This window comes from Thermobia domestica, chromosome 16 (genome assembly GCF_964235325.1).
Source record: "Thermobia domestica chromosome 16, izTheDome1.hap1.1, whole genome shotgun sequence".
Lineage (NCBI taxonomy): Eukaryota > Metazoa > Arthropoda > Insecta > Zygentoma > Lepismatidae > Thermobia > Thermobia domestica.
This window is the reverse complement of record NC_137469.1, coordinates 78866220-78888863: the sequence shown is the minus strand read 5'-3', so window position 1 is coordinate 78888863 and position 22644 is coordinate 78866220. Positions and strand designations below refer to the sequence as shown.

Sequence of the window (22644 nt, the reverse complement as noted above, 5' to 3'; positions counted from 1 at the left end):
GGGAAAACCCTAGTAATTGAAATATACTGCATAAAGAGCAATTACACTACTTGATGAGTGTTGAAAATGATCTAATTATAACCGACAGGTAAGAGATCTACCTGTAAAAAAGAATTATGTTAAGTGACAAATATCTTCTTCAGCACAGCTAATTAGTAACAGCTGTTCTTTGCTGTTGGAACAAGATAAAAAAAAAAAAAAACACTCTCGCTCAAGATAGGAATGTTTGTCTTAAATGGGGACATCAACAACTACAAAATATAACTTTTAATTTCAACAGAAATATTTATTAGAGCTTCCTTGTGGCTATATGGTTAGCGTACGCAACTTCGGTGCGAAAGACCAGTGACGTAACTGGGGGAAGGGGGCAAACGGAGCTTGTTCTCCGGGCGCCAGATTGGGAGGGCGAAAAATTGGACAAATATTTGGGGGAGCGTTTTGGTTTGGTTGGTCAGGGGCGCTAAGATGAGTTCTTGCCCCGGGCGACAACTAGCGTATTTGCGTGGCTGCGAGAGGTACGGGTTCGATTCCCGGCGAGTCAGATCCAGCATGTGGTTTGCATCCAGGTAAGCTCCTATCCAACCAAGAAATGTTGATTCAAATTCGTATTTCTACCCCAAAGGTAGTAGGTAGTGCAGGTAAGTCAGGGTACCAAAAGAAATATTTTTAAGAAAATAAAAGAATAACTCGTTTCTCATTTATAATGAATTTATGGTTACATTTGGGTCGAGGTGAAAATAGAACATTTTTTTTTTTTTTTTTTTTTGGCTAAAAGCTTACAACGTGTGGAAAGAAAATCACTTTTTAAAAATTGGTAAATAAAAACCGTAGGAGATCAAAATAGACACAAAATGAACAAGATAATATGTTGGTTGCAATTGCAAAAATACGAATGAAAAAGTTATTATTTATACATACATTTAATTATTGTAATGATACGAGAGTGGATCAATAAATAACTTGATTTGATGTTAAAGAAAACAATTTGAATTTTCTAACGTACTTTATTTTTCAACATGGTACCCTCGAAAGTCAACGCATTTGCTCCAAAGTTTCATAGCTTCGTGATTCCCAGGCGGAAATGAGTTTCTTCGGGGCTTTCAAAATACTTGTTTACTTCCTGTATGACCCCTTCATTTGACTAAATTTTTCGTCCTGCCACGAAAATTTTGAGCTTCTGGAATAGTTGATAGTCAAAGAGAGAGTTAGATCTGCTATAGGTAATTCGCAGTTTGGACAATTTTTGCTCAACGATATATTTCATGTGCAATTCATTACGGAAAACGAACCAACTCAGTTGAGATTTTTGTGACTTCTACTAACTTACGAACTTTCACTCGTCTGTCGGCTAGATTCAAATCATAGATTTTATCAATGTCATAGCTGATTTCACGGCTTCAAGGCGTTTTGTATCTTCAATGTTTATTATTTCACGCTTAAATTCATTTTCCCAAAGTCCAACAGTTTCAAGAACACGAGTCACTTAATGTAAATAAAATCCTCTCTGAATTTCTTTCGTTGTTTTCCCTTCCAGAGAAAAGAATTGAATCATTCCACAAATCTGTTTAAGCAACTGTCAAACAACGAATTAATGTCAGAATTACTTGAGACCACAAATTATTTATTCATAGAAATACAAACATTATGGCTACATACAGGGTCGGATCCAGGATTTTCTGAGGAGGTGCACCAACAACTACCATAATAACCAATCATACTGAAACTCTTCAAAGTAACATGATACAATATTCTTTACCCCTGACAACGCTGTTACATAGAACTAGGGGGTATTCTAGAGTAGGGTATTCTAAAGAGGGTCGCAAGTAATATGCAGGAAAAAATGTTCTTTCCTATTGGCTTTTGTTTTCTTCCCTACTTGACAAATGTTATATTGTTTTAGTTGGTGAATTCTTTTCCTTCAACCTTCAGAAAATTAACTATTGCTTTTACAAAGCTCTGTTTTCTCTTAAGCCCTAAACGGGAAAATAATGGCAGGATGTTCCGGAAAAAGTGTTGCTATTTGCACTGCTAGCTTCTCATTTTAGATAATGTATATTTACAACGAAGGGGGTGCACGTGCACCGGTACATCCTTCTCCCTAAATCCGTCCCTGACTACATATAAGATTATGTTAGCACCATCTATTAGTATGCGAACCAAGTTACTTGTGAAACCGACCTCGTAAACAGCAAAGGCCTGGTTTCCAAACTTTAAATCTAGTGCTTCTCTTAGTAAGTCCTGCGAACTCCATATCCTGTTGTTACTTGTTAGTCAAGTACAATGCATGTATTTGGCATTTGACCCTGGATTCGAATTCTGATAAGGATTATTTATCATCATTATCCCTATTATATCTACATTCACCCTCCAGTCCAGGAATGAATGTAGTAAAGTAGCATTTGTGGTTTAGAGCAGGGTTTCTTAGCTGTGGTAAGCGTACCACTGGGGGTACACTAGCCGCTGTTATGGTACATTGTATTGATCTTGCTGCGTTTGAAGAGCTTTAATGCATTTAATTTTACTTCAAAAGTTAGAAATCTGAATATACAGAACTTCCCTGTGTGAGCATTGTATTTTGTAACTACCAAAAGGAGTTTTTAAAACAAGAAGCTGTTTGCTAAAGATAAGACATTTTATTATTATTGTGAAAAAGGTAAAAATTTAACATTTTAATAAACATACTTCGAAAATGTGCACTTAATATTTTCTTTCTATTTTGCTGCTCCAGGTTCGATGTCAAACGCTGGTAGAACAAGAATTTTCACCGACAGTAACAGCCACGTGTAAAGCGGGTCACATGACCATTCGAGTTGCTACAAATCAATCGTTCGTAGGTAAGTAGAACTGTTAATTTTTTAGCAATATAATTTGTATTTAAATATGAACGTAAGGGTAGGTAGACTTTCGGAGTTAAGGAAAGAAGTAAAAGCCATATAAGAAAAATAATTCAGATCAGTGTGGTAGTTGAAGGGGAGAAAGGGGGGGGGGAATTCCCAGGTACTTCTGAACCTTACCTGGAACCTCGTTCCCCTTGTGCTTTCTAGGGGGGAAACTTGGTAATGACATCAAATCTTCATGTGTAATTACAGCTATTAGATTTATAAACAAATAAGAAATCATCAGTTTTCCAACTGAGTACTATGGAATCTGTATCGAAATGAAATCTACTCCGAGAAGACATGTACCAAGTTTTTAGTACAGTGAGTTATCCGAAACGCTGAAAAGTAAAATCTCCTGAGCAGTGAACGGCAGAGTACGAACGGGGATTTTTCTTTATGGATTTACAGATGACTGATATTAGAAATAGACTAATTTCTCGAACATTGTCTAACTTGTTCATCAATGTTAATGGCCCACTGTTAGACAAGTCAAAGTAGACCAGCTAATTATTTCTTGCTGAAGGATGGACATAATTCTGGTACGGATGATTTACTACGAAAATCTTCTGGAGGCCAACAGGAAAGAAACCCGATTTCAGATTTGTTTTAAGGTGACACAATATGAGTTATGAATAGTGTATACTTGTGTTACTAATTGCTTATTTGTGTTATTCAACTTTATACCTAATTTTTAACAAGTATCTGTTCTACCTTTTGTACTTCTTTTTTTTAAACTAGAATGTAAACTACTTTGAATAAATATTCATAATAATTACAGTTATGCATATTTGTAACTTAATTTTAACGTGGTGCTTTAGTGATTACACAAATTACAATTATAAGCATACTTTATGGAGACGATCTCACAGATTGTACCCAAGCACCTTTATACATTATATACATTAGAAAAACTGATTTTTCAAGTCTTTTGTGAGAAAAATACTGTGAACTGAGAAATCATAACCTTTTCCATGTTGTACAGGGGTATTTACGGCGAGTAAATTTTATTTTGGTATGGTCTGAGAAATTAACACTTAGTCAGTAAGAGTATTCTCCTAGTACAAGTACAATTTAGGCACACACTAACTTCCCAACAAGTGCTTCAATTTCCACACTGATTCAGATTATATTTAAATTGAAACAGAGTGTTAAAGTAGTTTAAGCTTGTTTTCAATAGGATTGTCACAACGTGTCAATGCAATGTAGGCATTTGACGGGAGGAAGGATGGCTCAGTAGTAGAGTCCTCACCTCTGGTGCGATTCCAGGTCATGCGATTTTGTGATGCACAACATCGTGTTCGTGTGTTTTTTCGTTTTCTCCTATATTTTCTTTCCATCAGTTCTTTCATAGTCATTCACTTTAATTAGACATCTGTCTCCTCTAGACTATATGGCATAATCGTGGGACGTAAAATTGTAAGTTTCGTTCCATTTCATTTGCAACTGTGGACAATGTTAAAATAAGTCATTATTAGACCGAACATAACACAATAACTTATGATGGTAGTGCATTTAATTTATATTTACAGCCAGTTACTTTTTCATAGAATAACTATAGGTATAATAACAATGACGATTCGGTGCAGTTATAACATAAACGTTGTGGTAGATTGGTAGTGTTTATAGGTTTTCATTAAATACCTGTATGACGTTATGTTTCTTACGTAATCTTTGGGTTTTCGTTACTCAAACTAAGATAAATATAAGTAGTTAGCACTGTAAATTGTGCAAATGCAAAGTGTTAATAAGTTACTTCAGACAGCATTCTTTCCTAATTTGAACTTGCACAAAAAATTGGAGTAACAAATGCTTTCCTCAGGCTCTCACGGTTTAGTTTATAATTAGTATTTAACTGAGGAATAGTTGCACTGACACACTTAGTCCATATGGTGCAACAAGTGATAGGTCGTTGCAAGTGGATCCAAGCTGGCTGTTGAGTTTAAATTTTGAAATAGTAAGTTGCGGAGCTGTATTTGGATTTAAACGACATCGGAGGTGTGACTGTTCATTTCAGCGACTCGAAAACTATGTATTCGACGCTAATATCTGTCATTTTCGATCATTTTTATATATCTCCCGCCTCCTTCTCCCCTTAGTTGCACCGTCAAAGTGAAATGATAAAAACTATCCTAGGTCCGAACCTCATCTATGTTGAAATTTTGATCGGTCGGGTGGTTCAAGAGTCATTAAGTCACAAACACAGTCACTTTCATTTTTATTTACATAGATTATTTATATAGATATAATAATGATGTAGCCTTCGACTTAAGTGGTCGATATCGGTAAATGAAGAAATGAACAATTCTACAACTAAAAGAATTATTAACATCATCAACTTCTTAGGACTATCAACTAATCAATAACTACTAATTGACTTCATTAAGTCCAGCACAGCTCACTGGTCAATACATTTCACACAACATCTGCTCTTTTATTCCAAAACAACTGCCAGCTTATTATCTACACGGAGAAAAATGTATAATCCAGTCGGCATGTAAATGCTGTTTTTACCAGGTTACGCGCGTCATCACATTAAGTAATGTTTCATCAGTAGTACGATCTACACCACCGTCCAGCGAAAATTTTGTATTGTGGGACCACCATTTCAAATCTAGAATTAACGCCATACCCATTCCGACGGTGGTAACTTAGGTATATAATGTTGTTACTACCTTCCTACGAATGTCTCCTCTTGGTTCTTTCTAAATCTGTGACTCCCTACCTTACGAGAGTAATAGTTTTTAACACGAAATCAATCATGTGAATGAAATTATCCAATCACAGCGAGTCTAGTTCGACGCTGAACTCCAGACTTGACATGGTGTTCCCACCTGCTGTACTTTTATACATGAAATTACATTACTTAAGGAGCGTACCCGCGTAAATACGATGTATCCACACGGAAATCCTAGTCTTTTTTCTCAGTGTATCGTATTACATACAATTATTACAATCACAGCTTCATAATTTATTATCATGGACCCTCTCTTTTCTTCAATTACTTAGTTTCGATTATACACAAAAACATCTCATCATCTTCATGAATATTTACAGCTAGGACAGCACTTTTAGTCAAAAAAAAAAAAAAAAAAAAAAACACACGATAATCCACTATATTGATATTTCAATACACAACATTGCCCATCCTTACTAAATGTTTCCAAAGTTTGTTTTTCGGCATTGATAAGAATTGATCATCATAGAAGCTCTCTAACGTATACATTCCTTTTGTTTTTAATTGTGCCCCTCTTGAAATATTATTCTCGATGTTTCGTATCCTACTACAGGCAGGTGAAAGGAAAAAGGTTATCGCTTGTACCTACGCATGCACTTTTGTAAATTCCTGTGCCATTACAACGTTTAATATTGTTAGAACCGGTGGCGGCTCTTGAGCTAAACCAAATCCATAAAAAAGTAAAATGTATCTCTATAAACTAAGAAAATTACTATAGCTACATTTTATCACTACAAGCTGTATACAAGAATTAATGTATATTTTAAGTTTTCTGAGTTAACTGAGTTATCCCGCTTGATAAAACAGGGTGTTCATATTCTGGAAAGTCAGTGAAAGTCAGGGAACGAAAAATGTATCAGGGAAAAATCGATTTAGGCCCATTGTTCAATTTTTGAATTTACGAAATAGTAAGTGTTAATTTCTTTACTGTTACTGGATGCAAAAAGTGGTGTTCGCTCGCAATGATGGCATTCAGGGAGACAGTGTTCTCTGAAATAGCTGTTGAAACTAATTTTCTGATAAAACAAATCTAACTGGGACCTGGCATATTTGTTTTTATATTCAGCACCTTGTTAAAAGTGTATCGTGTTTACAATATCGCGGTACATTCATTCTTAATTTAAGAATAGGTAGTAGTGAGAAGGGAGGTTGTGAGAGTGTACTTGTTTTAAGGTTCTTCCAGCATGTATTTTATAACGTTGAATAATTAAATGTGTACTTTTTTTTATATCTTAGGTACTCTGTATACTGCACACTATTGTTTGTAACTTTACATTTTATGTAACACTAGCAGCGTTCACCCCGCTTCGCTGCGGTCACCCCGGAACGCAATAAACTTTGTTACTTAGATAATTTTTACTTTTTCGCTTTCAAGTGATATGATAAAAACCATAGTAGATTGCAGTAAATGTTAACATTATATCGCCTGTCATTTATGTTAACCCGCCGAGTGACACGGTCATGCGGGTTGCATATAAATACGTTTATTTTTACCTATGATGAACTAACAAAGGATTTGTACGTTATGGACACTTGAATGGTCAATTATCTCAAGACACTGGTAATTAAAAATTAAAGTGATATGATAAAAACCATCTAGGGTCCTAATCCTAATAACCCCCCAAAAATGAAAGAAATTGGTTCAGCCGTATTAGCGTGATGAGGGAACAAAGGATTTGTGCGTTCTCTTTTATATATAAGATTTAATCAATATCGGTCTAATGCATATGTTTGTAAATTTACGTTCTTTTCGATTAAAGAAAATTGAAAAAAAAAGAAAAAGAAACAGAAGTTGAGAGAGAAGAAGGCCAGCTATGGGGCTGGTGGAGGCTGTATTCTTAAATTATTCAGTGATCAGGGAAATCTGGAATTTTGGTTATGGAAAGTCAGGGATTTTTTGGGGGCCAAATTTTGTGGACACCTTGTAAAAGTAGGGTTAATACCATTCTTCGGTTGAGATTCAAACCAAAGACATTGCGAACTGTGTAACAGAAGTAATACTTCGCTTTACTAGACCAGACCAAAGTAATTAAAGTAAAAGTTTCCAGATATAGACTTACCTAAATCGTTCGTTTTACGAGTTTTTCAAGAAGATTTAATTTTTTGAAACTCCCAACCTGAAGGAAGAAAATATTACGTTTTTTCAATTGTAAATAGTAAGGTAGATTTGGTTCCTTATTTTCTCAACGTTTCTCAGCGTAATTGATACGTACTTTCTCAACGTTTGATTCACAGTGTCAACATTATCTAATGAGAAAAGTGAATCTACCATATTTAACAGTGACAGACAAGAGTGCTTGATTTAAAACTGTTCGAATAGTTCTCCTTTATTTCAATCTTTCTATTATCATCACTACTATCATTAATAATAATAATAATAATAATAATAATAATAATAATAATAATAATAATAATAATAATAATAATAATAATAATAATGGAATCATCAATTAGACACATATCACTATAAAGAAGGAACCTCATTGAGACAAACCTGTAGTCAAGCTCCCTCTCCCTTCCTAAAGATAAAATTTTGCTACACTACTGATTTAAATAATTCATTGTACACCCAAATTTCCTAACTCAAGACCTAAACCACTAAATTTGACGTTATAGAATCGAAATCGACATATTACATAATTGTATTTGGGGTTGTGTACGATTTTTTTCGTTATGAATTAGTTGACTGGTTGAAATAAAGTGAAAACGAAATCTTTAAGTTTTACGTCCCGGTTAGGCTAAAGGAGACGGTGACGATGAGAAATGGATTAAGTGATGGAATGAAGAAACTGGGAGGAAACGAGAAAACCCCGAAAAAACCCACGCACACGGTGTTTCTCCGCCACAAAGTTCACTTGATGCGAGCTGGGATTGAACCAAGGACCCCATGGACCAGAGGTGAACGCTACCACTGAGCCACCGCGGTCCCAGTTGACTGGTTGAAGTTAAAACTCCTTTGTCAGGTACGAGACTATAGTACAAGAAGTGTTTGTAAAGTTTAGCATTAAGTTCGAATTTCATCTATTTGCACCGAGTATCATAGCTACAGGAATCTCCTGTATCAAACGTGTGAATTTCAGGCTATTAAGCCAGAGAGGAACCCTGCAAAGATATCCTTTGTAAATATGTTAAAGGTCGTAAATTAATTTTCATAATTAAAAGTCAGTTGTTTTCAGTTGAACGATATAATGTGTATATTCTTATTGTTAGAGCATATAATGTTTAATTTTTAATAAGTGTGCGTATGTGTGTATTCTGTGGTTGAGAATTTATTAAATGCTTTCCCAGTAGCCCCCTGTATGTTGTTAATGATTCGGTAATGACCTTTGAAGGTAGCTGATTTTGTTTTAGAAAGTGTTTTTTTATATGATTTCAACATCCTTGAATAACTACTACACAATAAGAGTTAATTATCAGTATCGCTATGATCATCGACATCATTAGAGCCGCACCTGATGTCGCAACAAAAGGCCGCCACCACTACACTAAAGAAACCAGTGACACATGATAGATTATTCTCTTTCAATATGCACTTCTTGCACAGTGGGGTGTCTTACAACTTAGGGTAGCTTTTCAGTGGTAAGCCTCAGGCATTTATTTGATTGAATAAATTCAAGGGGCGGAGAGCAAGATCAGATTCCTTCCAGGTGAATGTGGCTGAATGTCTGCAAGGTCATAACATAACATTCTCTCCTTTAGCTTCTAGAAGACCTTAGAATGACGCTTTAATGTTACAATTAAAAAGTTAAAAAATAAAGCGTAATGGAAGAGCTTCAAGTGAATAGTTGTTCTGAGAATAACAAATCTTGCAACATTCATTGTCTTGTCACGGCTCTTAACATCATATCTCTTGGATGACAATAATTGCTAGAAATGTGACTTCATTTCCTGTGAGTTGCAGAACTGTCGTTTGTTTTGTGCTTTGTAATGTCATATCACTATCTCTGTAACTTTACGAACATTGATTTCGCTTTTGATCGCAATTCCAGGTATGAAGGTGTTTGTTAGCTGGAAGAATTGTGTTAATCATTTCTGGAGAAATTTGCAACAAATTTATTAAAAAAAAAAAAATACGCATTCTTAACTGCGCTGATACATTCATCTGCATTGCTTGAAGAAAATGTATACCCCAACGTACTAAAACAATAAATATCCATAATTTTGAAAGGTTAGAAACAAGAGTTTTGAAAGGTCAAAAGATTGCGACCTTGGCCAAGAATTTTAGGAATGATAAAAAAATGCATCAAAAGATTGTTATCTTGGCCAATAATTAGTTTTTGGATCAGGGTCCACAAAATTTTTGAACGGCCCCTAAATCGAGTTTTTTTATTTTTTTCGGAATAAGCACATCATACTGAGTTAAGTGATAGTTTGAGTTTGGCTACACTATGTAGTTCTCCAGATATAAAGCGTACAAGAAAATTTTTGATTGAAGTATATTGGATCTTTTGATGCATTTCTAGATCAGGGGCCACAAAATTTTGAACGGTCCCTAAATCGAGTTTTCGTTTATATATACGGAATAAGCACATCATACTGAGTTAAGTGATAGTTTGGGTACACTATATGTAGTTCTCCAGATATAAGGCCTGCAAGAAAATTTTTGCCTGAAATATATTGGATCTTTTGATCCAGTAAAAGCTATGTGTGAAATTACTCTGTTAGATTCCAAGAAGTTCGCTCCACGTTTTCTAATTTCTATTGAAAATTTCTGTCAAAGTTAAGTGGAAAATAATGTTAATAATAATAATAATAATAATAATAATAATAATAATAATAATAATAATAATAATAATAATAATAATAATAATAATAATAATAATAATAATAATAATATCTTTAGTTTAAAGCCGTACTTGTACGTTCTGTAGACTAAAGGAGACATATGATTAACGAAAGTGAAGCATGATGGAAATATTAGCCACGATAATAGAAAGACATGAAAGAACCACAAGAAAATCGATGGTTTTGATGCTTTGTCAATTATGTCTTCATATGACCAAGGATCGAGGTAGCCTTTCGCATCATCGGGTAGCACTTACTACATTTAAAGAAAATAATCTTTATCACCCTTTAGGATATCTAATATAAGTGATTATAAATAAATTATAGGAAAATTCAGAATCACTGTTTATACTGATTAATATTCTATCTCGACAACATATTTTAGTTTTAAACATAATGCTTTGTAAATGATATGGATTTTAAGGGCACGGTAGCTCAGTGGTAAAAAAAAAGTCAGCTGTGGAGTGACGAGTCTGTAGTTCATCCCAGAGCATATTGGTTTATTCTGGACAAGGTTTCGTTTTGGTTTCGTCAAGTCTGTAGGTTTTGTCAAGTTTCTCCCGTTCCCTTCCACATTTTCATTCCACCAATTCTTTCATAGTCAGTCATTTCCATTAATCAGCCTTCTCCTTTAGCCTACAAGGTACAATCGGGCGCACGAAACAAAGGTTTCGTTTCATTTTATGATTGCGGATTGAACATATTATTAGAGAGGAGTACAAAGCTTGAAGAACGAACATAATTGCTTGAAAAGGTAAAGCAATACCAAATGCAGTTGTGTCAACTGTAGAAGTTTAGCGTTAAAAAAGAATCCGAACAAGTGGACAACTTCTGGTTATCAAGATGGGAGTTTCTAAACCTGGGAATCGAGATCCCTACGAGTTCTCGAGATGATTAATGGAGGTAGCGAAAGAAAGTGATAAAGGTAAATATACTTATAGGTAATTAGGATCTAGTAGCGGGAAGATATATTTTTAAATATTATTTTGAACTTCTTATTTTGATAGTCACTAGCTGATCCTGCGCTCTCTACACAGCGCATCTTTCAGATATGAGCATGAATCTCCTTGTCATTCCTTACATCATCTGTACATGTCCATTTAAAGACACAAGTGAAAGACGTCTTGATAAAAATCGGCAAGAGGTACCATAAAGGGGAGATTTTTTCGATTATTTTTTTCAATATCTCGCACCGTTTGCAAGATTTGAGCGTACTTCCGGTTGGAGTTTCTAATTCATATATGACCAGTGTTTTCTTTCTTCTTGCATGCAGTATGTAATAAGCAAATACATTACACACACGATTAATTATAATGTCAGTGATATATATGGTGTTCATTAGGCAAAACAGACAAACAATAAAGATTCATCTTAGACTGGAGAAATGGTTATCTTCCGTGTTTCATTATCATTTGGCCATGAAACAAACGCCTGAGATATATACAATCCCTGTATACAACTATGTGGTATTGGAATGTATAACTCGTAGGATATGATGCTTTACTTTTTTAAAATTTCAACACTTTCAGTGTACCGTAAAAATTGTAATAAAGAAATTATATATATATATATATATATATATATATATATATATATATATATATATATATATATATATATATATATATATATATATATATATATATTTAATATTCAATTAAAACTGGATAATCTACACAAAATTTGGAATCGATCAATGAAAACGGTACGTTTCTAGCACTTGCGGTTTTCGAGATCTCATTGTCGAAAGAATTGGAGACAAACATATAAACTTTTCTTTGGAGACAAACATATAAACCCAGCATTTTAATATATATATTTTTAATTAATAACAAATAATAATATAGAAGCGTCATAATTTTATTTCCATGTCAAATACAGCAAAGAATAAGAAACAAATGAAGAGATTTAAAAAAAAGAGATTGGAATGAAAGAGGAATAGAACGAGAAAAACTACACATTGAAATACAATTCAAAATGAAAGCTAGTGTGAAGCCTGGGCACATTGTAATTTCACTAAACTGCACAAATAATAAGCAGTAGTAATAATAATTTTTTAAAAAATATTAGGGGTACTGACAACAAGTTGTGATAAAAGGGGGTCGTGATATGAAATAGGTTGAGAAATCGTGATCTAGATGAAGTATTAATTGTATCTAAATATGATCGAGAAGTAAAAGAAAGGATTTACTTAGTCACAAGAGAAGCTATATCAGCTGCGGAAATTTCGTTACTGAAGTGATGACTAATTTTAAGAAGATTGATTTAGTAAAAACTCCTTTATTTATGAACGCTGTCTGTCCATGTGTCCGTCCGGGAGACACTAAATCTCAAGAACTACTTAATGGATCCCCATCAAATTTTGACCAGGAACTAGAGGGGTCAAAAGCAAGCAATCAAGCTCATTGTTGGAGGTGATTCATTCAGTTGATCCCAAGATATGGACAATCAACAATCAATTATCCATGTATTCCTATGGATTAGTTATAGATATCATCCTTACGTGATAGACTACTCGCAGTACTGTTGAGATTATCAGGTTAGTATAACGCTTAGGATCAAAATTCTAGTCCGTCTGTAGTAGGGATGTAAGAGCTAGAAACAAAACGGCTTTGTTTAAAAAAAAACTAAGTTTTTTCACGGATTTTTCTTGCGTGGGATTTTTTTTTTAAAGATTTCGGTTTTATTGAAGAATACGTTCTACATTTCTTTTTCCATTATAACACAAAATAACAGTTAATTGATATATTTTGAAGAGTAAAAAGAAAGAAGCGAAAAATTCAAGAATCAATGAAAAGTTTGTTACTCGATATGAAAGAGAACATATCCGAGATATCTACATATCCTAGCTCTATTTTAAAATATTGTATAGTATTAGTTTGGAAAGTATTGTGTATAGTGTTAAACTGCACGTAAAGAAAGATTAAAAACGACTATTGCGTTCGAAATGAGAATATAAAGAAGAAAGGAGGAAATTTGCTGGTTGTAAGAAGTTAAAGACGAAACGCCATTATTGGACACAATTAAAAAGAGAAGGAGTAATTGAGTAGAACACTATTTGAGTAGAGGATTGGTATTCTGACAGAAGAAGGGGGAAATGAAAAGAAGAGATCTGAACTAATAATTCCTATTGTGTGCAGTATGACAAACAAGTTAGTAGAGTACCGCAGTGCAGGGGAGCTCAAGTTACAGGAAGTAACCTGCTATCTGTTTCACAATATTAATTACCAGCTTTTAATTGTATTGCAAAAGTATTGCAAAAGACCTGGAAATTGAATTACATAGACTGAGATAGGTTTTAAGAGGGATCAGGAATAGATATATCTAATATGGGTTACGAGCTTTGATTTAACATAAACCGTAAACATTTTTATTCTTATACACAGAGTTTATAAAGCTTCATGGAAAAATATGGTATAATATGTAAACAACGGTAATGTGGGAGTACCGATGGAAGCTTTATCGACGTATTAAAGTTGTAATTTATTATGTTAATAATAATAAAAAAAACTCTATCACGAAATTGGTTACTAATAAATAAATTACAAGTTTAATATGTCCATGAAGCTTACATCGATACATTCGTATTATTGTCGTTTACATTATTATACCATTTTTCCCCACGAAGATTTTATACAGGGTGTTGCAAAAATTCGTTACAATATTTTAGGAATAGGTTCCTGACATCAAAATAAAGTTCATATGGACCTGTGGCTGGAAGTGCATAGTTTCGTAGTTATACGGGGTCGAAAACGTGAAAAAATGAACTTCCACAACTGTAGGACCGATCGTAGTCGGGTCAAGACATCACTGAGAAACTAGTATTTGAAATGAAGGGGTCAATGGAAGAAGGGCCTATCTCACAATTTTGTAATTCGAAGAGAAATGCAATTAAAGAAGTTTTGATGTAGAAAAAAATCAAAGTAATGTAGGTACTTTAGCTTGTAGGAGTAGATATAGAACACTATTGCATATTCCTCAATGAATTTGGTTGAATGAGTAAGACTAGCTGACTAGAACACTAACTTACACTTCAGCCACAAAATTCATTTTTCGTGGAGGAGTGAGATTGGCCCTTCTTCCACCAAGCCCTTCGATTATCCAAATATAAATCTTTCAGAACCTCCGATACTTGCAGTCATTTTTAGAGAGGTTGAGAGTACTTGATCACTCTTCACCTACCGCTCTAAAAAATTAGTGTGCAAGAACATTCTTAAAGATGGATATTTGAATAGTTCACATACCAGTTCCTCAGTTATGTCTTGACCTGACTACGATAGATTCCATAGTAATGGAGCTATGAACTTTTAAATCTCACTTGTTTCATATTTTCGACACTCTATAACTCCGAAACTATGCAGTTTTGAGCACAGGTCCATATGAACTTTTTTCTTTAAATTTTAATGTGAGATATGTCTTCCCAAAAAATTGAGACATATTTTTGTACACCCTGTGTATAAGAGTGGAAAGTGTCTGTGGTCCATGTTAAATAGAAGCTCTTAATCCATATTAAATGTATCTACTTCTGATTTTTTTTTTTTTTTTTTTTTTTTTTTTTTTGCATTTTGCAGTTATTTAACTAAGAAACTTTCCATGCTAGAATTACATATACTTAATGCTTTTAAAAAAATCATAATCAACATAAATTTTAACTTTGGTGCGAACCAAGAGTCCATTTCTTGTGACTCCTCCTCTGTAATTTTTAGAACAATTAAAGCAAACTTAAGAAAGGAAAAGGCAAATTACCAAGAATGTCTGAGGAAATTAGCTTTTGCTTTAAATTTAATGTGCTGTTTCTGCCAACACAATTTCCTTCCGAGAAATTACTTTTACTTATGGTAGGTAAGTACACTTCTCCACCAAACGAATCATCCAGTGAAATGCACGAAAAAAAAAATTGCTGCAAAGATTTAGAGTTGTTCTGTTTTTGTTTGGTGCAAGGATCTTTTCTTTCCTAAAAGCAAAAGTATGTCTGTATCTTATATACGTATATTAAATAGAAGATCCAACGGTTGGAAAACGAAGCAGGTCGGAATAATTACCTTTCATGGCTAGGAAATTACAATCGCTGAAGCACGTGGCCTTCAACTACCACTACATAACTTTAAAAAGAAGACAAAACTAATTAACAGTTATGGTCGCTTACTTTCCTTATGGTTAAAGTCATTTTTTTTTCTTTTTCCTTGCGTCATGAGCAAATATCCCGTCCGTCATTTTAGTATTTATAATCTCGAGAACATTTGCTCATACGCTTTAACAAAGAGGAGGCTGCAGTCTCCTTTCTATTTCACAAAGTCCTACATTTGAAAAAGAACGTGGTAAAAATATTCGTCTTTTTTATGTAATACTCTCTAAAGATTTCTGTAACTGTATTTTAAAAGCCCTTATTAGAAGTACTTGAGAATGTAGTACCCTTTCTTTCAACAACAGTGAACAAAGAGTATGATTGAAAATGCTTCACAAATGTATGGAAAGTGAATGTTGTAATTCATAAGGACTATTGAACAAAATTAAAATGCAATTTTTTTTTTTTTGTAGTATAGTTTGGAAGTTTCTCAGAGCTAAAACAAATATATATATATATATATATATATATATATATATATACACTTTTAACAGCATTTTTATGATAATATCTAAGTATCCTTAGGTAGAGAAAATTTAGTTATCTTAGTGTGTCAGAGACTGTGTTACTCATAAACATACTTAGAAGTGGAAAGTCATAAGTAACTATATTTATTGACAATTCTTTTTAACTTAAGAGGCTGGAAAATGCACCATTATTATTATTATTATTATTATTATTATTATTATTATTATTATTATTATTATTATTATTATTATTATTATTATTATTATTATTATTATTATTATTAAAACAAAGGAACCATCATTAGCTTTTCGAATTGAGAAATTTCCACTGCGGTTCCTTGCTAAACCCAACTTTTTAAAATGTCGTTCGTTCATTGCGGTTTTTTCCTTTTCTCGAGTTTTTTTTTTAATAATTTTGGTTTACCCAAACGATTTTATATATTCACACAGTCCATGTGTCCGTCCGTCTGGGAGACAAAAAGATCTCAATAACTACTTGATGAATTACCACCAAATTTGGTCAGAATGTAAAGGGACTAAAGTTAAGAACTGAGTTCGTAGATGGAGATAATATTTAAACCGGAAGTGCTAGAAATCAACCATTTTCTGTTTTCAAAGTGATCACTATAGAGCAAAAACGAAAATAGAAAGCGAAAACTGATTTTCTACGTCGATTAAGTAATAGAAATTTACTATAACTTCCGCTTTTAATATTGACTACAAGGGCCAAAACCGAAGAAATATCAAGAAGCGGTTTTCTAGAATCAGTTTAACATTGTAAGAATAGCCATTATTTTCTCTCTTAACCCCTTATTCAAACCGGAAGTAGTAAGAAATAACCACTTCCTGTTTTAACGTTTGTCACAATAGAATAAAAATTGTAACATATAGCAAGAAGTATTTTTTATAACAAATGAAGCATCTTAAGAATATATTCTATCGCCACTCTAATCTATTTACTAAAACCGGAAATGGCAGAAATTAACAACTTCCGGTTTTAAATTTGATCGTTATAGAGTGACGATCGTTAAAGAAACTTACTACAACTTCCGGATTCAATATTAAATCCTTAAAATATCACGCTATACAAACAACTCCTTCACATGTTATACACATGACACTACTGTGATTCTTGTTTTTCTTCTGCCATAACTTTTCTATCACAACTCCCAGGAAGCAATTTCTTCCCAAATATTGCCCCAAGTAGTTTTCTTCTCCCGTTCTTAATTTGATTTTTTTAAAAGAAAAAAACAATCACCAAGATAATCGTATATCATATGCAGTTTACAGAACTCATTCAGTATCAACAACATTCGATTTCTTTAAATCCAGTGTATACTTCGCCGCATCATGTGCCACACTTGACGAGCTGGAAAATTTTAAAATGTGTTCCCAAGGTCACACGCAAGATTCACAACTATGAACAACTTCCGTGCCGAAAGTAACTTTGCAATAAAAAGAAATCAGTCTACAGATTATACTGGAACATAAAATGAAATGAAATTTTTCAGTTTAGCGTCCCACAATTATGTCTTTTTGGGTAACGGAGACGGTTGATTAAAGCAAGTGAATGATGGCGGAAAACTTGGTGGAATGAAATGTGAGAGGAAAAAGGAGTACCCCGAGAAAACCCACGAACACGATATTGTCCACCACAAACTTATATGGCCGGGTATCGAATCAGGGACCGCATGCACCATAGGTAAATCCTCTACCACTGCGCCAACGTGCTCCCCTGTTGTGGAACGTATAGGATTGTGTTGTTAGTAATGAAAACTTGAAAATATGTGCTGTAAACACATAGTCTATTGCACTAACTGTGTTGAAGCTATAATAAACTCCCTGAACGCAATAATATCTATAGTAGGGTAGACTTGGAAGAGAGGGAGATTTTTTCACCAATATACTGTAAGCAGAGTTTCACATTTTACGATAATACATTACTATACAACTAATTAAAAATATATATGTTATAGCTCAAATTTAGGGTCAAGAAATTCTCAGTTCCTTGCTCTTCCTGAACTGACGATCTGAGTTCGCCGTTAATTCTGTAATCAGACTTTGTTATCTCCTAAGTCAAGCATCTTTCCCTATCGCTCATGATATTGAGTTATTACGAAAGATTTGAAGCTCACGTCGAGTATCCATTCGGCACCACATTCACTAACTAACCCTTTGGTTAACATATCATATTGCATCTATAATAGTAAAATAAAAATTAGTTTTGATATCCAGAAATGTTTTTGAATGAAATACCAAAAAGGAGCTCTAAGAAGAATATTACGATGAAGGGGGTTGAAATGTAAAATTCTGCTATTTGAAACAAGGCTTCTTAAAACATAAAAATTTATAGTTCAGTATGTTTTAGTGGGAAAGCCAGTGGTACATGTTCTCACGGTAGACGTAATATGTGCTGTGTTCTCAGTTACAAGGACGTCTAACAGTTTTAGATCTCCTTATACTTTTTTTCTTCTTTCTCTACAATCATAAAACAGTTGGGTGGCATCACTCTCAAGACTCTATTGTACGCACATACACTTGTTAAGTAGTTAAACGTTAGAGGAAAACAAAGAACAAAATTAAAAGATAAGTAAGTACTGTTTCCTTTTTGTTTGTTTACCTTTTCACTCTGTCCACATATTATTTATAATGCGTTAACTATTGGACATTCCTCGTAAAGAGTTTACGCTATAAACCATTAGCAATGCTTACATTATATTATACAAAAGGTGACAAATCGTTCACTATTTTTTTTTCTTACATAATTCTATACCTTTTTAAAATGTAACTCCGAAGTATGAGAGTTTTCTTAAATTTAAATTTCTAATTTTAAGTGCTAATTTGATAATCAATAGACATTTAACTTCAATATAACTTGAGCATGGGTTGGTAGTATTATTAGTAATGATATGAAGTGTGAACCTGAAATAAAAGCAAGGATAGGAATGGCGAAAGAAGCCTTTAGGAGGAAGAAGAAACTATTTTGTGGAACCTTGAATATAGAGTTTTAAAAAAGACTTATAAAATGCTTCGTGTGGAGTATTGTGTTGTATGGGTCGGAGACATGGATATTACGCAAAATTGATGGAAAACGACTAGAAGCTTTCGAAATGTGGGTGTAGAAAAGAATGGAAAGAATTAGCTGTATCAAGCGGAAAACGAATGAGAAGGTGTTAGAAATGGTGCGGAAGAAAAGAACAATTTTATATATTAGTAAGAAGACGAAGAGAAACTTGTTGGGACATCGGCTAACAAGAAACTCTTATCATGAGGAACGTGCAAGAGGGTAAGGTGGCAGGAAAGAGAAGGGGAGGGCGAAGGAGACTACAATTAATGGGCGATATCAAAACAGAGAAATAATACGTGAAGACGAAGAGATTAGCGGAAGACCGTGGAGCATGGAAGCTTCTCAGTTACAGCAAACGACCTTCAATAATGGCAGTATACCTATGATGATGATGTCCATACAATACTTTGATTTTAAGGATATTATTTCTTACGTTAGCTACTTTTAAGTAGTGAGATGCAAGAACACTGTTATATTGATTTGATAAGTAGAAGTTAATACCAGTGTGTCTGTGAGTTTGGTAGAAGAAAAAGAAAATGAAATGTAATTTAATTCATATAAGAAATATGTAAAATGTGTACGAGCCTAAACAATACCTTAAAGGGTCTTGTGGATTTAGTTTTGTTTAATTTTTAGCAATTTTACATAGGTTTTTGATTATTATTAATTTAATCATAATTAATCTCATCATAAAACAACTTTTTAATACAATAATAAAAAAATACGTGGGTCGTACAGAACGAAAAGAATGTTTTGGCATAGTTAACTAAAAACAAGAGATATCAGCACAAAACTTCGTTCAGAAACCCACAGGACCTTAAGTCTATTTTTCTATGTAATCGCCATAGTTGTCAAGACACTTGTTAGCGTGGATATATAAAGATTACAGAACAATAGATTTTAAAAAATATTTACAATGAACACCGACTTTACGCATATTACTTTTCCCGATAATCAGTGGCGGCTCTAAAAGATAATACTTGAAGGGGCAGCCAGACCCCATGCTATGATAGATACGGATCATGAGTTTACTATAAACTTTAAAAAAAATATAAATAATAGCTTCAATTACTTTTGCCACTCAAAAAACTGAGGGGCTTAGGACCCCCGGCCCCGGGCTAGATCCGCCACTGCCGATTATCGTGGATTCAGTTTTTATCGTGGATCCGCCACTACCGATAATAGCTTTTTTTAAAAAAAAAAAACAACCGCGGTAATTAAGTTTTTCCTGCATTTAGTCTATTATTATTATTATTATTTAACCTCTTATACATTGTTTTCGTGTATTTACAGCACTTAGGTAATTTCAGTACTGTTTGCTCATACACTTTGTAAGCTCTAAACACGCCTAGCGGATTAAGTATATGCCGTAAACCCCGTAACATAGGTAATGAGAAGGATGTGTAAGAGCGTTGGCCTTCCGTAGCAATTAGCAAATTAATTATCTTTGATTAGCATTTCTGCACAACTATCCTACTAAACCGCATCAGAAAGTAAAGAAGATTTTGTTTGAATAACTGAACGAGGCCAAAGATAGATTGCGTGGTTTACAGCATTATGCAATGTACTTAAGGACATACTGTTTTCCCTCTTTATTCTTGAAAATTATTCAGGATTAATTATCAGCTTCATCTCAGTTCAGTATCGCGCTGGGTAAAGCATTAGCCATTAATCTTCCATCCTTTATGTCTTTGATTGATCTAGCGTACGTTAACTTAGCGCATCGTAAACTCCAGTTACACATTAATTTGCATAAAATATAACACAAGTTCGCTATAAATTCTTCACCACCAGTAATACGCCACTGATTTCATTATATATTTCCTAGAGTCTGGATTGGCAAGAGATCCTCTGCGATATTGTCACTTGCCTTTAAACTTATATGAAAAACGTAAATATTTTAGTTTTACGTCCCACGGTTATGAACTATAAACTTAAGGAGACGGATGATTAATGAAAATGAGTATGAAAGATTAGGTGGAATGAGAATGTGGGAGGAAACGTGAGTACCTCTAGAAAACAACAGACATTGTGCTTTCACCACAAACTTACTTGGACTGGAATCGAACCAACGTCCTCTCGCACCAGAGATAAGCGTTCTTCCACTAAGTCACTGTGCCTCTAATGAGTTGACTTGAAAAATAAAATTTAACACGTTTTTTCAGGCCAGCCACCCTGAATGAGGTTTTCCTGGGTTTTCCTCATTCACACCAGGCAAATGCCGAGGTGGTACCTAACTTATAGGTCCCAGGCCGCTTCCTTCCTTCCCTTTATCCGGATAGTATTTTCGCCGAGGGACGTCATCTCTCAAATCGTGAAGGGCTAAATGGCCTTAGATGCCGAAAGCCCAGAAATCTCATCCTAAAATCCCTAAAATTTTCTCCGTAGTTATCTCTTCAATATCTGTACACTTTTTATATGTGGTAAAAATTGAAGATTCTGTTTCTAGATAGACCTACTTTAAAAAATGAAAAAGAAAGAAAAGTTAATAGGTATAATATTTAATACAGGCATATTCTGGAAAATTCTTTAAAATTTTGGGTAACAATGTTAAATGTAGTATGTATATCTTAAAGAATGTGTAAGTTATTTTTGTTATTATCTTTTCAGGGGCCATTCACGCGAGAGACTACAGAACGCCGAACTGTATGACATTTGGCAATGGAAGCCATATTACAACGTTAGAAATTAATCTCTTAGCAAGCGTAGGAGCGCCAGATTATTGTGGTGTTCTAGTTAATAATGTAAGTACAATTCATTATGCATTCTATTCAATTGCTCATTTTTGTTACTAATGTGTTTAGGTACTTTTCTAAACTAACGCGTTAATCACATATCTTATACAGAGAGATAAATCGTGTCTTCTGACTTGACTTAGGAAACATTTATACACGAACAACGTAAATTTCTGTTGAAAACACTCTGAATAGTATGTTGTGTGTATACAACACCTTATGGGAAGGGACTTCCAATATGTAGCTGCAGTAGATGTGAGGTTTAACCAGTATTCTGTTGGTATAGACCAGCGTTTCCCAACCGGTGTGCCGCGGCACAGTGGTGTGCCGCGAATGGGCCGCTGGTGTGCCGCGAGGAAGTCGAAACAAATTATTAATTCTATAGGAAGCAAATTGCAAGACATAGCGGAAAATGTATATTTGTATTTCACATTACTATGAACCTCTACTATAAATCTACAATTTTAAGTTTCATACTGTGTTACTTTTCTGTACATTTTTAATGTTGAAAAACGTATTTAACATTGTCATGACCATTATTGCTTCTTTATTGTTGCAGACTTTCGTAACTTGAAATTTTAACATATCATTCAATAAATTCAACAAAGCATACAAATTACCTACATTTGTGTTTTAAAAGTATATGAGATTTGTTTATTTGTTCGCTATTTAGTGATCTTCCCTTTCAGTTAAAAAGTTAGATACAGTTTTCGAAACAGAAAGTGGATTTTTTAAAACCCAAGTCCTATATTTCATTGCAATTGTTTTCTATTTTAAAATTAGAATGAAAAATAAACATAATGATTTACCACGGGGGAAAATCAGTGATCGAGCTTTCTTCTCTGTAAGAAG

At 33.9% G+C, this 22644-nt stretch overlaps 1 protein-coding gene across 1 annotated transcript in view; it reads left to right on the top strand.

Moving 5' to 3' along the window:
- The window catches only part of LOC145673188 (uncharacterized), a 279284-nt gene that overhangs the window by 168860 nt on the left and 87780 nt on the right, over nt 1–22644 (top strand). Inside the window, exons 2-3 of the mRNA XM_081742657.1 lie at nt 2729–2834; nt 21668–21801. Coding sequence (XP_081598783.1) covers nt 2729–2834; nt 21668–21801 — 240 coding nt within the window. The remainder of the gene's footprint in view (nt 1–2728; nt 2835–21667; nt 21802–22644) is intronic.